The 17,500-nt window shown below is 45.6% G+C and overlaps 2 protein-coding genes across 5 annotated transcripts in view; one reads left to right on the plus strand and one right to left on the minus strand.

Annotated features, from left to right (window-relative positions):
- LOC137437800 (gamma-adducin) overlaps positions 1-17,500 on the plus strand; it is a 62,776-nt gene that overhangs the window by 182 nt on the left and 45,094 nt on the right. For 2 of the 4 annotated variants that reach the window (XM_078766460.1, XM_078766464.1), the window contains exons 1-3: positions 1-111; positions 5,501-5,565; positions 8,916-9,072. The exon at positions 1-111 is cut by the window's left edge. In XM_078766460.1, the coding sequence (XP_078622586.1) occupies positions 8,935-9,072 (138 nt within the window). In that variant the 5' untranslated portion in view covers positions 1-111; positions 5,501-5,565; positions 8,916-8,934. The remainder of the gene's footprint in view (positions 112-5,500; positions 5,566-8,915; positions 9,073-17,500) is intronic. The other 2 variants (XM_068132442.2, XM_068132458.2) reach the window with 1 other exon arrangement.
- On the minus strand, positions 14,963-16,359 carry LOC144888481 (uncharacterized). Its single transcript, XM_078766467.1, has 2 exons — positions 16,094-16,359; positions 14,963-15,955 (listed from the first exon to the last, which is right to left on the minus strand). The coding sequence occupies exons 1-2, from the start codon at positions 16,247-16,249 to the stop codon at positions 15,107-15,109; spliced, it is 1,005 nt and encodes a 334-aa protein (XP_078622593.1). The 5' UTR covers positions 16,250-16,359; the 3' UTR covers positions 14,963-15,106.

Below are 17,500 nucleotides of genomic sequence, written 5' to 3' on the forward strand. Positions count from 1 at the left end.
TGACGGGCGGAGGAACGAGAGGAGAGGAGAGAGACGGCGAGAATCACATACGTGAACGTCACCATTTGAACAGGGGGAATTACCGTTGCAGTCCGTCTGCTCTGCAGGCAGGTACGTGTACGCGTACGTGCGTTTGTCCGTGTGTAAATGCACGCGACGTCCGTCCGTTGATTGCACGCACGAATCGTGATGACGTCAAAAACTGCAACACCACTGCCAAGACGAACCACAAGTGCTTTTTTTGACCGGTGGTTCAAACTCTCGTCTCTGTCCGTGAGCGTGAGGGTGAGGATATGAAACGTGAGGGTGAGGATATGAAACGTGAGGATGAGGGTGAGGCTGTGAAACGTGAGTGTGAGGTTATGAAACGTGAGGGTGAGGCTATGAAACGTGAGGGTGAGGCTATGAAACGTGAGGGTGAGGCTATGAAACGTGAGGGTGAGGCTATGAAACGTGAGGGTGAGGATATGAAACGTGAGGATGTGAAACGTGAGGGTGAGGTTATGAAAAGTGAGGTTGAGGGTGAGGATGTGAAACGTGAGTGTGAGGTTATGAAACGTGAGGGTGAGGCTATGAAACGTGAGGGTGAGGCTTTGGAACGTGAGGGTGAGGATATGAAACGTGAGGGTGAGGATATGAAACGTGAGGGTGAGGATATGAAACGTGAGGGTGAGGGTGAGGATGTGAAACGTGAGTGTGAGGTTATGAAACGTGAGGGTGAGGCTATGAAACGTGAGGGTGAGGATGTGAAACGTGAGGATGGTATGATGCGTGAGGCTGTGAAACGTGAGGGTGAGGATGTGAAACGTGATGGTATGAGGCGTGAGGCTGTGAAACGTGAGGGTGAGGATGTGAAACGTGAGGGTGAGGCTGTGAAACGTGAGGATGATGGTATGACGCGTGAGGGTGATGGTGAGGCTGTGAAACGTGAGGATGTGAAACGTGAGGATGATGGTATGACGCGTGAGGATGAGGGTGAGGCTGTGAAACGTGAGGATGTGAAACGTGAGGGTGAGGGTGAGGATGTGAAACGTGAGGATGATGGTATGACGCGTGAGGGTGAGGGTGAGGCTGTGAAACGTGAGGGTGATGGTATGAGGCGTGAGGCTGAGGCTGTGAAACGTGAGGGTGAGGATGTGAAACGTGAGGATGATGGTATGACGCATGAGGCTGTGAAACGTGAGGGTGAGGATGTGAAACGTGAGGGTGAGGATGTGAAACGTGAGGGTGATGGTATGAGGCGTGAGGGTGAGGCTGTGAAACGTGAGGATGAGGCTGTGAAACGTGAGGGTGAGGCTGTGAAACGTGAGGGTGAGGCTGTGAAACGTGAGGGTGAGGCTGTGAAACGTGAGGGTGAGGCTGTGAAACGTGAGGGTGAGGCTGTGAAACGTGAGGGTGATTGTATGAGGAGGTGAAACGTGAGGGTGATTATATGAGGCGTGAGGGTGAGGCTGTGAAAGGTGAGGATGAGGCTGTGAAAGGTGAGGGTGAGGCTGTGAAAGGTGAGGCTGAGGCTGTGAAAGGTGAGGATGAGGTTGTGAAGGGTGAGGGTGAGGATGTGAAACGTGAGGGTGATGGTATGACGCGTGAGGGTGAGGATGAGGCTGTGAGGGTGAGGATGTGAAACGTGAGGGTGAGGATGTGAAACGTGAGGGTGATGGTATGAGGCATGAGGGTGAGGATGTGAAACGTGAGGGTGAGGCTGTGAAACGTGAGGGTGAGGCTGTGAAACGTGAGGGTGAGGCTGTGAAACGTGAGGGTGAGGCTGTGAAACGTGAGGCTGTGAAACGTGAGGCTGTGAAACGTGAGGCTGTGAAACGTGAGGCTGTGAAACGTGAGGCTGTGAAACGTGAGGATGTGAAACGTGAGGGTGATTGTATGAGGTGTGAGGATGAGGCTGTGAAAGGTGAGGGTGAGGCTGTGAAAGGTGAGGGTGAGGCTGTGAAAGGTGAGGATGAGGCTGTGAAAGGTGAGGCTGAGGCTGTGAAAGGTGAGGGTGAGGCTGTGAAAGGTGAGGGTGAGGCTGTGAAAGGTGAGGGTGAGGCTGTGAAACGTGAGGGTGAGGATGTGAAACGTGAGGGTGAGGATGTGAAACGTGAGGGTGAGGATGTGAAACGTGAGGGTGTGAAACGTGAGGGTGAGGCTGTGAAACGTGAGGGTGATGGTATGAGGCATGAGGGTGAATATGTGAAATGTGAGGGTGATAGTATGAGGTGTGAGGTGTGAGGCTGTGGGTGGTGGTGAACCATGAGGATGTAGATGAGGGTGAGGATGAGGATGAGGGTGTGAGGGTGATGGTATGAGGCGTGTGGGTGAGGGTGAGGATGCGTCGTGTGAGGCTGTGGGTGGTGGTGAGCCATGAGGATGTAGATGAGGATGAGGATGTGAAACGTGAGGATGATAGTATGAGGCGTGAGGTTGTGAGGAGTGAGGCTGTGTGTAGATGAGGGTGAGGATGAGGATGTGAGGATGATAGTATGAGGCGTGAAGGTGAGGATGTGAAACGTGAGGGTGAGGATGTGAAACATGAGGGTGATAGTATGAGGCATGACGCATGAGTATGTGGGTGGTGGTGAGGTATGAGGGTGTCGATGAGTATGAGGGAGTGAGGATGTTGTTTATACCAAAAGAGCCCGAATTCCAAGTCGTGCTTCGGCTGGAACGTGAACTCTGTCCATCTCTCTGATCTCATGTGCTGTGTTAGTCTGTGCTTGTGGTGAATTTTGCCACCGCATTGGTTGGGTAGATGACCGTGCCACTTGTGGTTGGTATTAACTAGGTACTTGACTCTGTGGTTGTGCAGCTTGCTGTTTATCTTGATGACCTTTGTGGACCTGTATGCAGGCGGTGATTGTTGGTTCGATGACCCGACTGAGTAGCGGCTGGGCTGGTGTGTTAAAAATCTGAATACCAGAAAAGCCGTTTGGCTGGATGACTGATTGAATGACTATCAGGCTGTCTGGATACCTGGATACCTGAAAATGGGTTTGGCTGGATGACTGATTGAGTGACTGTCAGGCTGTGTCTGGATACCTGAAAGGCTGTTTGGCTGGATGACTGAATGACTGTTGGGCTGTCTGGATACCTGGATGAATGACTGTATGACTGTCATGATGTGTCAGGCTGTGTCTGGATACCTGGATACCTGAAAGGCTGTTTGGCTGGATGACTGATTGAATGACTGTCGGGCTGTCTGGATACCTGAAAAGCTGTTTGGCTGGATGAATGAATGACTGTCGGGCTGTCTGGCTGTGTCTGGATACCTGAAAAGCTGTTTGGCTGGATGAATGAATGACTGTCGGGCTGTCTGGATACCTGGATACCTGAAAAGCTGTTTGGCTGGATGAATGAATGACTGTCGGGCTGTCTGGCTGTGTCTGGATACCTGAAAAGCTGTTTGGCTGGATGAATGAATGACTGTCGGGCTGTCTGGATACCTGGATGCCTGAAAAGCTGTTTGGCTGGATGAATGAATGACTGTCAGGCTGTCAGGTTGTGTCTGGATACCTGAAAGGCTGTTTGGCTGGATGACTGATTGAATGACTGTCGGGCTGTCTGGATACCTGAAAAGCTGTTTGGCTGGATGAATGAATGACTGTCGGGCTGTCTGGCTGTGTCTGGATACCTGAAAAGCTGTTTGGCTGGATGAATGAATGACTGTCTGGCTGTGTCTGGATACCTGAAAAGCTGTTTGGCTGGATGAATGAATGACTGTCGGGCTGTCTGGATACCTGGATGCCTGAAAAGCTGTTTGGCTGGATGAATGAATGACTGTCGGGCTGTCTGGATACCTGGATGCCTGAAAAGCTGTTTGGCTGGATGAATGAATGACTGTCAGGCTGTCAGGCTGTGTCTGGATACCTGAAAGGCTGTTTGGCTGGATGAATGAATGACTGTATGACTGTCATGATGTGTCAGGCTGTGTCTGGATACCTGGATGCCTGAAAAGCTGTTTGGCTGGATGAATGAATGACTCAGGCTGTCAGGCTGTGTCTGGATACCTGAAAGGCTGTTTGGCTGGATGAATGAATGACTGTATGACTGTCATGATGTGTCAGGCTGTGTCTGGATACCTGGATACCTGAAACGGGGTTTGGCTGGATGACTGAATGACTGTCGGGCTGTCTGGATACCTGGATACCTAGAAGAACGAACGTTTTGATTTATCAGTTATTGGATTGACTGGATGTAGGGACGTAAAGCGATGCTTGTTTGGCTGTTTGACTGTATGGCAGTACAGGTGACTGCTGTGTTGTGAGTGGGTCAATGTTACTACGGTATATGGTATAGTCAATTGTATTCCTAGTTGCTGATGACCTGTATCTTGGTCCTCGTATACTGGTGAGACTCTTGGGTAATATGGACACTTGTGGAATCTGTACCCTGATGGATTGGTAGTCATAAAGGGAAGAGGGGATGGTGGGAAGGTGGTGACCGCTGAGTGCTTTCACATGATATTGTTTTTCATTTTTGTGTGTTTAATCGCGTGTGCAACCTTGTAGATTAAGTAAGACGTTGGCAGATACGTGTTGGCAATCTACCCCAGCAATGACTGCAAGTTGCAATCAAGTCCTGATGAATCCTCATGACCCCCTAACCTCCTGTGACTCCCTTGTGTGAGATTCAAGGCTGGCAAGCTCGAGTGCTGTTTGTACAAATGCGTGTTGGATTATCTGTTTAGTTAACCCACTGGTTATCAGCTTCGTTGTATGGCTGTGTACTATCAAACAGGGTATGCTGGCCATATAAGTTGCCTGTTTTCAAGGCTGAATGTGCAACTCGTATCGTTGGCTACCTGGAGCGTTGCGGAGCATTGCAGCTCAGCAAACGTGGCATTTTGGCAGGAACTGTTCCATTAATTATTGTTCAACTTTATGCCTGGATGATTGTAATGGTTCATCATAACAATTAATATTCATCATCATTCATGGACTCATTTTGTTACCTCTGCCACCGAAGGTGGATGGAGGGTATGTTTTCACCCCTGTCTGTCTGTTTGTTTGTCTGCCTGTGAACAAGATATCTCAAAAAGTTGTGGACGGTTTCGGACGACATTTGGCAGAGATTTAGTGTACGTGACAAGGACGAAATGATTAGATTTTGGTGAAGATCCGGATTCGGATCCGGCTATTAGAATTTTTAAGTGAGTCTTCACCATTGGGAGATCGGCCAAAAATGATACATAGCAGGATATCTGAAAAAGTTGTGCATGGATTTGGACGAAACTTGATGGACAGGTTGTGTGTGTCACAAGGACGAATCGATTCCATTTTGGTGAAGATCTGAATATAGATTCACATATGAGAATTATTTAATTTTAAAGTGATTCTTCACCATTGAGGGATCGGGTGAAATGAGATATATAACATGATATTAAAAAAAGGTTATGGACGAGTTATGACTAAACTTGGTGGACTGGTTGTCGGTATTGTTGTTAAGGTTTGTCATTATTGTGTGGACGTTTGTTGGTTCAAAGGATTTTTCTGTGTTCTTTGAGCAGCTACATTGGCTGGTCTTCCTGTGGCCCTGCTCGGTTGACCAATTCCTTTGGTCCAGGGAACTGGGGTGAGTGTGTTTTGTGATGACCTCAACATATACGCGTAGATCTTGAACTTATTGATAGACAATGTTGTGGTTTGATTGTAGAACATAGCTCATTGCAGCTGTCTTTATTAGTCTTCTATTCGGAGGGGACAATAAGTTTGTTCTCGGTCCGTCTGTCCGTCCCACATGTGGTTTTCCAGACTTTTTTCACATTCCCTTTAACATATTCAACTGGAACTTGGCGCATGGCTTTATGATGATAAATAACAGAAGCTTGACTTTCGAGGCGTTTTTGCCAATTTTTCACGGAGTTATGCCTTTTTGGACTTAGAACATATCACATATTATATACATTGGTCAGATTTCCAGATATTTTACCCTTTACCCTTTAACATATTGAACTGAAACTTGGTACATGGTTTTATTGTGATAAGTTACAGAACAAACTCGAGTTTCAGGGTGTTTCATCAATTTTTAAGATTTGTTTAAAAAAACAAAAAAACATTCATTGGCATTGGTAGAGGACATGAATTCCAAAGCAATTCTTGCTCTTGTTACCTCCGCCACTAAAGGTGGATGGAGGCTATGTTTTCACCCCTGTCTGTCTGTGTGTCTGATTGTAAACAAGGTATGTCAACAAGTTGTGGACGGATTTGGACGAAATTTGACAGAGATGTAGCATATGTGACAAGGATGAAATGATTTCACCCCAGATCCCCAGAATTTCAGCCCAGATCCACTTCTTTGAAATACCAACTTCTTTCCTGGAAGTCCTTGCAGTGTCCTTGTGTTTTATACTTCTCCCACCTCCCCCAAGCCCTCTCCCTCCCACAGATCTCCCGATGTCCCTGCTCTCAAATGTTGTGTTTGTGTGCTTCCCCTTGTCTCCCCATATTGTCTACCGCTCCCCTTATGATATACTTTGTGTGTCTGATTTTTTTTTGTGTGATAAATGTTGGCTCTTTCTCGAGCCTCGATCCTGTATACAAAAAAAAAATAAAAAAAATTAGAATTTGGTGAATATCTGGATTCGGATCCGGCTACTAGAATTTTATTAAGTGATTCTTCACCATTGGGAGATAGGGCTAAAACCGACATATAGCACGATATCTCAAAACGTTATGGACGGATTTGGACGAAACTTGGTAGACAGGTTGGGTGTGTGACAAGGACTAATCGATTCGATTTTGGTGAAGATCTGAATATGATTCGGAAAGGAGAATTGTTTAATTTTTAAGTGATTCTTCACCATTGAGAGATCGGGTGAAAAGCGATATAAAACATGATATTTAAAAAAAAGTTATGGACGAGTTATGTCTAAACTTGGTGGACGAGTTGATTAGGTGACGAGAACAAGCCGATTAGATTTTGGTTCAGGTCCGAATCCAGATCCGGCCTATCAGTGGGATACAAAACATAGACTGCTCAGTCTGGTGGAGGTTTGCGCTACCAAGTACCATTCTGGTTAATTTTGTTGTTTTTTTGTTTGTTAACTCTTGGCGGTGATGGAATCCTTGGAGTTTTACTTATCTTGTGATTGAGTGGAATTTTTTTCCCTAATCCCTTTTGGACAATGGAACAAGTGTGTCACTGACTGGTGGCCTTGTTGTGCAATCGGCTTCATATGGAGGGTGTGGCTGTTTAGGATCCGAGTTCCTCTTTCCTAGTTTGAGCATTCCCCTCAACACTCTTCCCGTGCACAATCAGAGCTATCTAGATATTGCGTACGCCTCGGTAGTGGAACCTTTGAATGCTTTCCGACATCTCTCTAACATACATCCCTAACGCCTCTCCCCCTTCTCCCCTGCTATTCTCAACTTCCTCCCTCCTTGATCCATCCTCACCCCAAAACCCCCAAACTCCTAACATCCTTTTTCCTCCCTTTACTCCCCCTTTCATTTCCTTTCTTCATTTTGCTTTTTATCGATTCACTCTACTGTTGGCATAATATGTAGATGGCCCCGTAGGACCAATAAATTGAACAATGTACGCTACATGGAATATAAACCCTGACATCCCAGCTTCACGGGAAAAGTGTTAAGACTGTAAATCCAACACGTACCCGGGATTTAATTTTTCTGTCCTGCTTTGGGGACATGTCCATCTTGATTCAAGAAAACTTGCGTTGCGTTACATGTAAATCGAAAAGTCCTTGCATGGGAAGTTCAAACGTAAAAAGCCAATTACTGTCACACCCAAAAAGATAACGCACCAGGATTCAGATCCATGGCTCATTAGAATGGGGAAACCAAGATAGACAATCTTCACGAAGACATGTCAAGAAGGACTGATATCATCGTTTTATATTATTTGATGAAAGCGATGATTCTAACTTGTTGGTTACCCTGATTCGAGTTGGGTTCGTACTTATCACGACTGCAATTTGACAGAGGGTAATCACTGTTGTCTCAAACTTCAATCTCGATCTCTGGGATAATATATAATTCACTGATGGATTAGCACAGTCGTGGGCGTTTTCATTAAGCAGTGTTTTTGTCGTTGATGCCTTTCCAAGATTTGCGGCCTTTTTTCAGGAACTTAGCAACCATGCCAACAAATTTGGCACATGCGCTTTTACAACCGCATTGTAAACCGCGCGGCGGGTTCTTGTGTGATTGCTGTCGGGCCCGACCACATGGCCACGGGGTGGTGCTGATTATTTCAAAACGGTTTGTAACGCAGACCATTTGAACTTGCGCCCTGAAGATTATGGCTTTTGGTGTTTTTGTTGTTTTTGGTTGTTGCTTGGTTTAACAGTAAAGTATTTTTGGGTTGGTCTGTCGGTGCTCCCATCTGAGCGCCTGCCTCATGTTTCTGGAACGTAGGTTCAAATCCCATGTACAATATTTATTTATCCACATTTATCTACGGGACTTGTAATGCACATTGCAGTACAATGATGTCTCATGTAATTGTCCATTGTAGGAAAGCATTGTAGGAAGCAAGGTATGGCTGACGTTTTGAGCATTAGCCCAAAAGCATTAGCCCAAAAGCAAAAGCAAAGCAAAAGCAAAAGCAAAAGCAAGAGCATTTGAGCATTTTGAGCATTTTGAGCATTTGAGCATTTGAGCATTTGAGCATTTGAGCATTTTGAGCATTTGAGCATTTGAGCATTAGTCAGAACTAAAGAGGATGCTTTTGAGGGCCGTTTGGTATAGTTGACATGCTTGCCAAGTTGCACACTGGTGAGAGTGAACGGCCTTGGGAATCGAACCCACACCAACTAGTGGAGAAAGAAAAAAGTCTCTAATCACTCGGTCAAACACTTGGCTAGTAAATATAAATACAGATAAATAACTAAACAAGCAAAAACTTTCTACCTGCTCATGCTCACCTCCAGATAATGGGTGCGATTTTGTTTTGACTTGCAGGTGAACACCGGGCTGCCAAATGGCCCAAGAGGTGGTTACATCTCCACCCGGTGGGCCACGGCCTCCCTGCCTTAGCCCGACAAGCCACCCGGGCCTTCGCCAAGATTTTCACATGATGGAGCAACGAAAGCGAGTCACGCTCATTCTGCAGAGCCAGGTGCGCCCAGCAATTTGTTTTGCCCACCGCTTGGTCTGTCCTCTCGGAATCATGGCTACCCCTACTCCCAACGCTCCACTCCCACAACACACGGATGGTTCGTGTCCATGCCCCGATGTACACCTTCACCGAAGCTTGCCAATCCATTTTTAACACCAATTGAGCTCTAAAGGTTTTGTAAAACTTCCTCCGTTTCAGAAAGAATTACAACAGCAGATTATGAATCGATCTGTCAATGTAATCCTCTGAAATTGTCCCACAGTATCCAACATTTACTTTATAATGGCACCGGATTTAAGATTAATGTCTACATACACTTCAACCTGTCACTTTTTTCGAAAGAAGCATTGAAAATGAACAACTTACCGAATCTGTCCGACCTCCTATTTCAGGAGGTATGGTCAGTGGTGTAACTATGGAAAATGGACTGACACATTTACAAATATTATTTCCTTTCTGCCATTCCTTCCTCTCCCCCCTCTCCCTTCCCACAACCCTATCCTTGACTCCTTTATGAAGCCAGGATGTTGGGTATGGAAGAATTACAGTGACACACGCTGCTGTTCCCTGATAAAACCGGAAGCTTACACACGTTTTACCATTCCATTTTCCAGTGAGATTCAATTGTCATTTTTTGACAAACTTGACCGAGCTGTTTTACGCACTTTGAATACTGTTATGTTATTGATTGGCCTGCCATCCAGGTTGTTTTTTTTGAATCGCTAAAGTGTTGCAAACCCAGGCATTTTTTTTCTTTGTTGCAAATAAAACTGGAACGGCACTCGGTGGAGCACATTCCTCCGCCAGGCTGAACAGTTTACATTTTGTATCCCACTGATAGGATGGATCTGGACCTGGATCTGGACCAAGATCGAATAGATTCGTCCATGTCACTCACACAACTCTCCAACCAAGTTTTGTCATAACCCATCCACAACTTTTTGAAATATCCTGCTATATATCGTTTTTGCCCTATCTCTCAATGGTGAAGAATCAGTTTAAAAATTATAGTATCCGATTCTTCGCCAAAATCTCATCAATTATTCATTATCACTCCAAAGTTGTCCACCAAATTTTGTCCGAATGTGTCTGCAACTTCTTGAGATCTCCTCACAGACAAACAGACAGACAAACAGTGGTAAAAAAAACAAAACGCCTTCAGCATCAGAGGTAACTAGAACAACACTCGGTAGAGCGCAAACCTCCGCCAGGCTGAACAGTTTATGTTTTGTATCCCACTGATAGGCCGGACCTGGATTCGGACCTGAACCAAAATCTAATCGGCTTGTTCTCGTCACCTACCAACTCATTCACCAAGTTTTTTCATAACTCGTCCACAACTTTTATAAATCTCATGTTATATATATCGCTTTTTGCCCCGATCTCTCAGTGGTGAAGAATCGCTTAAAAATTAAATAATTCTCGTATCCGAATCAATATTCATATCTGCACCAAAATCTAATCGATTCGGTCTTGTCACACACTCAACTTGTCCACCAAGTTTCGTCCAAATCCATCCATAACTTTTTGAGATATCGTGCTATATATCAGTTTTAGCCCTATCTCTCAATGGGGAAGAATCACTTTAAAAATTATCTGATCCAGATCCGGATTCGAATCTTCACCAAAATCGAATCAACCCTTCCTTGTCACATACACTACCTCTCTGCCAAGTTTCGTCCGAATTAGTCCACAACTTTTTGAGATATCCTGCTATGTATCGGTTTTGGACCAATCTTCCAATGGTGAAGAATTACTTATAAAGATTCTCCGAGCCGGATCCAGATCTTCACCAAAATCTAATAATTTCGTCCTTGTCAGATACGCTTCCTCTCTGCCAAATTTCGTCTAAAGCCATCCACAACGTTTTGAGATATCTTGTTCACAGACAGACACACTGACAAACAAACAGACAGGGGTGAAAACATAACCTCCATCTACCTTTGGTGGCGGAGGTAATAAATAAAGCCTTTTTGTAGGCCTAATGGGACTATTTAATCTGCTGAGGTTTTTGCATTCTTCTGCCCATGTACCCTCAGTTTCCTGCCTTGTATGTCTTTCCCTAAACCTTGCAATGTTACTAATTTGTCCACAGCTGATAGTCATCCTTACCATTTTGTCCCCAAGGATTTTGTAGGCTTTAACAATGGGCCTATCAATTTATTAATTTCGTTTTATGCTTTAAGTAAAAAGTTTCCTTAAAAAAACAACTTGCATTTAACGTTCATCTCATTGTTATATAGTATTAGCAGAAGTACCCGGCATTGCCGGGCGGGGGAGGGGAGGGGAACGGGGGGGGGGGGGGGGGGGAGCGAGCCCCTTGGCAAAGCGAGCGATTTTTTTTTCATAGCGTCATAGCGTTCATAGCGTTTCATAGCGTCATAGCGATTTTTTTGTTCATAGCGTCATATCGTTCATAGCGTCCTAGCGTCACAGCGTTTCATAGCGTCATAGCGATTTTTTTTTTCATAGCGTCCTAGCGTTTCATAGCGTCATAGCGATTTTTTTTTCCATAGCGTTCATAGCGTTCATAACGTCATAGCCTTCATAGCGTCATAGCGTTCATAGCGTCATTGCATCATCACGTGATCGCTCTGAGCGAATCAGCGCCCACCTTCTCTGATTCCGTTGATTCCGTGCGCTGAAATGCGCTGAGGTAAATATGAATAAAAAATATGGATCGTCAAATATTTTGAGTTCGGCCATGTTCGTCCCAGGCTCAATGGCTATGTCTATGTCAAATATCAAGCACGTAAGCCTCTCCGTTTAGGAGTCTATCGGTAACATTACACACACACACACACACACACACACACACACACACACACACACACACACACACACACACACACACACAAACTGTGTTTTATATATATATAGATTAGCAGAAGTACCCGGCATTGCCGGGCGGGGGAGGGGAGGGGGAAGGGGAGGGGAGCGGAATGGGGGGGGGAGGGGAGGAGAGGGGAGGAGGGGAAGGGGGGTGGGGGAGAGGGAAGGGGAGTGGGAGGGGGGGAAGGGGCATGGGTAGGGGGGAAAGGGAGGGGAGGGGGAGGGGGGAAGGGTAGGGGGAGGGGGGAGGAGAAGAGGGAGGGGGAGGAGGGAAGGGGAGGGGTTGGGGGGAGTGTAGGGGGGAGGGGGGAGTGGAAGGGGAGGACAGAGGGGGGAGGGGAAGGGGAGGGAGAGGGGGGAGGGGGAGGGGGAAGGGGAGGAGAGGAAGGGGAGGGCCAGTCAACAATGACGTTGCAGTTCTCATGGGAGGAGAGCAGCACAACAATCGCGACATCGTCCTGCATCTTCGCAACAACAGCACGAAGCGGATTTTGGAGACTCACCGATCCTGTGACGCCCTCCAGTACCGGCGTTGCCGGGCGGGGGAAGGGAGACCCGTGGCCGTACATTCCCAACCCGTACATTCGCCCTCTCGACTCGAGCTCACTCGGACAAAAGCCTTGCACAAATTACACTGTGAAGGCCCAATGGCCATGTCTATGCCACAAATTAAGTACGTGAGCGAGTCTGGCGCACTGAATTGAAAATATATAGAACGCTCATACTCTGTGAAAAGTGTAGCCGCCGTGTCACCATCTTGGTTAACACGACTCAACCAACTCGCTTCACGGATCTCATTTGTTTTGAACGTGTCCCAGATTTTAAAAGCGAGACAACTGTTAAAATGCCATTTTGTGCGACAATAAACTGCTCCAATCGGTTACGGAAGGGTTGTGGAAAGACGTTTCACAGCTGTTTCAAAGACGTTTAATTCATATCGCACAAAATCGACAAAAATCGACACAAAACACGATCGCACAAAAGGTGAAAAAACGCAATCGCTTTTCGCTCTGAATTACGTGCAAACGCGTGACAGAAATCACCATCGCCCAGCATCGAGTGCCAACCAAGATGGCGCCCGATAGCTGCATCTCCACCTATGTGGTGTGAATGGCAATGGTCATTCTATATATTTTCCGTTCAGTGGTCTGGCGGCGAGGATGGAACATCACGTGATCGCTCTGAGCGAATCAGCGAGCTGCTCTGGCACCGGCTGAGATTCCGTATATAATGTTCCTCGCTGAAATGCGCTGAGGTAAATATGAATAAAAAATATGGATCTTGTCAAATATTTTTAGGTAGGCCATGTCCTTCCCAGGCTCAATGGCCATGTCTCTGTCAAATATCAAGCACGTGAGCCTCTCCGTTTAGGAGTCTATCGGTAACATACACACACACACACACACACACACAAACTGTGTTTTATTTATATAGACTAGGGCATGCCCGTACTATATATAAGCTAGGACGTGCCCGTACGTGGGTGCCCGTTCCTTGCCAAAAAAAAAAAAAAAAAAAAAATTTGTGTAGGGGTGTGTGTGTGTAAACATCCTAGGGCGTGCCCGTACGTGGGTGCAAAAAAACATGCGTGCAAACAACAACAACAAAAAAAAACTTTGAAACCACGTGGCAGTAACGACCACAGAACCCCCCCCCCCCTCTATTTACATGAATGGTTTGGTCCATTCGCAACGACCACAGAACCCCCCCCTCTATTTACATGCAATGGTTTGGTCCAAAGCGAACGGCTTGCGGTGTTTGGTAAAGAAATCGCCATAGCTCGGTAACTACTTGTCCGATTAATTTCAAACCTTGAAAAGGCACATCCTCGGGTCCCCAGCAATATACCTGGCAAGTTGCAAGTATATCGGACCCGTGGTTGTCGAGAAACAGCGGTCACAGACAAACATACATACATACATACAAACATACAAACATACAAACATACACACAGAGATTACTGGAATTATAGATAGATTAGTAGAATCTCATTTGTAAGATGAATATGAAAAAAAAAAAAAAAACCGAATGAAAGAAGCAAAGCAAGAAGATTAGGATTTATTTTTCAAATCTCAGTTGGTTAATGCACCACTATTTCCTCTCCAAGGCTCGTGGAGGAGTTTGTACACGTAATGCATGAATTACACAAGGATGCATTTGTTTGTTCCAGACACTCAACATGTGCTTTGTGACGTTTGCCCAATTTTTCTTTGTCTTCATCAACTGGGATTATAAGATTACTGTAACCATACTGTGCAAGTCTTGATCATTCAATGAGAAATGTAGACCTGCTGCTGATACTCATGTGAAATTTGGTGAAGCCATTTGTCCAGGGAATATTGGTCGGCATGACATAGCATACTGCTCCGCAATGTGGACGCTCGCGCTCCCACGCATTCATACACACCAGATATGATCAGCTTGTAGAGGCTTCAATCCTCCGGCTTGAATTCTTCAGGAAAAGATATACTCCCTTACTTAGTCTTATGCTGTAAATATATACAATTTTTTGCTATATAATGGAAATACCAAATAGGTCAACTTATTTGAAAGTGAATGGATTTAAGGTTGCTGTTTACACTGGTCTTTTTATCCTTTGGCATTTGAGAGAAAGAGGAAGTGATTCCATGTTCATTCGAGCAGATATTTATATTCTACATGTACTTTATGTGCGGGCTGACAGGATGGCCTCGAGGTATGTAGTCTAGTAGGAAGACTAGGTCCCCCTGCACCCCCCGGAGATATACTTCTAATCAGTGTTTCTAGATTGGAAAAAATGTGTAGAAAATGACTAGCTATGGCCCCAAGCTGAAAAAATGTCCCACATACCATTTTTATGCAAATTACTGCTGCCATTATCAAAAAAACGATTTTTGACATATCTCAGCCAATATTGCAGATAATTGAAAAATGAAGGTGTCTAGACCCATGTTTTGAAGGGCATAGATCATGATAGAACTATTCATAACATGATTACATGTGTCTATGGTATACTAGTATGCTAATTAGTGCTTTATTTACAAAATAATCACAGTTTTACGAAATAATAGACTCATATTAAGGTCCGTCTACACAGACGTTAACACAAAGTTTTATTTTTCTAAATATTACAACTGTCAAAATAGTCCTAGCACTCAATGTGACCACTCTTCTCTTGCTTGTTTTAGATAAACATCATTAGCATTAGTGATTCTACACTGAGTCAGTCATCATCATTTTCATCGAAATCGTCAGAGTCAAACTCTTCTTCTCCTTCCTCTTCCTCCTCCTCTTCGTGCTCTCCTGTGTTCAGAAGATCCACCAGTGAGGTTGGTAGGATGGGACCACTGGACCACATTGGTTTCAACAGTCCTTCATCAGTCCTTATCCATCCTTGCTCCTCATAAGGTTTTGGCTTTTCGATGATAGGTTGATCGGCTCTTTTGTACAATGCTACGCGGTGGTTCACACGCTGGATGTGCGGCTTCAGGGCAGACTGGCATGGAGGAAGGCGAGCCAGATCAACCTTGGACTTGGATGTGAGGGTCTTGTCCTCTCCCACCATTTTTCGTAGCAGCTTGGCACGGACAATGTCCACTGATGACTCGCGACTCTGGCCGTACATCACACAGGTGAATTTTTCTAACTGCCTCTCCACCTCAGGGTTGGCATCCCAGTTGTCACCCAGTTCACCGAATGCCCTGTGAAACCTGGGATTCTTCTCCAGCTTTTTCAAGGGCCCGACTTTTCCCTTCCCTTTGAAGGCACTGGTGCAGTCTTCTCCGCTGAACACATAGTACCCCAGGAGAGTGGCACAGTAGTCCTCTCCCAGGGATTCTGCCAGCTCAGAGACGTTGACAAGTTGGCGATGCTTCCCTGACCCTGTATCCAGGTACACCGTCAGCTTGATGTTGTGGGCATGGTGGAGCAGGATCAGGAGGATGTCTGTGTCCGGTGTTCTGACTACAGCGTTCTTGTATCCGATGGTAGCAGCATGATGGAGGTACAGAACCACCCTGGTATCAGTCTCTTCCTGGTTGCTGTAGATCGTGGGGAGTTCACGTACCTCGACCTGAAACACAAAAAGGCACCGCATTTCAATCACCAGTCACTGCCAGTTTCAGATCTAGACAAACATCACAGGTAATCACCTTTTTTTCAGGAAAAATTACAAATTGAATCGCCATTCACGAAGGGCTTTCAATTTTACCTTGCCATTCGTTGAGGCAAGTTGGTGGGCCTTCCCCTCCACGATCAGCACAGCCATCTCTGTTCTCTCCAGCCTGGTAGCTGCCTCTTGTCCACTCCACACTTTCAGAAGAAGCTGGCACATCTGCTTTTTGTTGTCGTCATTTGCAAGGAACATTTTGAAGTCATATGGCTTCCTGGTTGCTGGTCCAGCCAGAATGATCTTCTCTGAGCTGCCCCGCCTCAGCCTTTCCTGCGCTTTGATTGACTCAGGATGGTAACTGTCAGTGGAGACACTGCACGGCACAGATCTTGTCCAATGGAGAAGACCAGACGCTTCACCTTTTCTGTCTCGATGCCCTCCTTGCCAGTCATTAGCACGCTGAGAAAGCGGACAAGGTCTGGAGGTAGGATGTCTTCAGGATTGAGCTCCATGTCTTCAGCTGTTGGTGGCCATGGTTGGTCTTTACACTCTCTGAAAGCCTGTAGAATACCCTGGCGAAGTTGGAGGGCAACATTTTGGTTCTTGTTTGTGCTTCCGAGTGTGAATGCTCGTGCGAGAGCATTGGAAACTGTTATGTTTGAGCTGTGCACAAGCCAGAAAGAAATGACATCACATTTGTCATGATCAACCTTCGTGAAGTGGATATGCTCCTTGATTGGGTCATTCTGTAGGCGTTTCAGTAGTTTCTCTGACCGATAATTTGAGTTCTCATATCCATTCAGTTTCAGTTCCTCGACATAGAGCAAGCGCAAGGAAGAAAGCTGTAGAACTTTATTCTGCTGGATGACCTGGGTTTGAATGTGTTCCAGTACTGAGTTGAATGCCTTTTCATGGGCGGCTGACATGCAAGCCTGCTCCTTTGGTGCTTCGGCTCTGTGAATCGCACGCTCATAGTTGTAGAATGCTGTGCGGAAAGCTTTAAAACATCCTTATCATTTGTAAAACTGATTATTTTGTAATTACAGCATTAATATGCATACTAGTATACCATAGACACATGTAATCATGTTATGAATAGTTCTATCATGATCTATGCCCTTCAAAACATGGGTCTAGACACCTTCATTTTTCAATTATCTGCAATATTGGCTGAGATATGTCAAAAATCGTTTTTTTGATAATGGCAGCAGTAATTTGCATAAAAATGGTATGTGGGACATTTTTTCAGGTTGGGGCCATAGCTAGTCATTTTCTACACATTTTTTCCAATCTAGAAACACTGATTAGAAGTATATCTCCGGGGGGTGCAGGGGGACCTAGTCTTCCTACTAGACTAATGCACCTCATCTCTAAGCTGTCTAGCTTGGGTTTGAATCCCGACCCAGCTATAAACGGTCATCCTGGTGTTTCACAGGCAGGTGATTCATCAATGTGTGCGCCATCCTTCGGGTGGACGTTAAACCGGGAGTCCCATCTGTCGGCATG

The sequence above is a fragment of the Myxine glutinosa genome, chromosome 1 (genome assembly GCF_964187855.1).
Source record: "Myxine glutinosa chromosome 1, kmMyxGlut1.1, whole genome shotgun sequence".
In the NCBI taxonomy this organism is placed as follows: Eukaryota; Metazoa; Chordata; class Myxini; order Myxiniformes; family Myxinidae; genus Myxine; species Myxine glutinosa.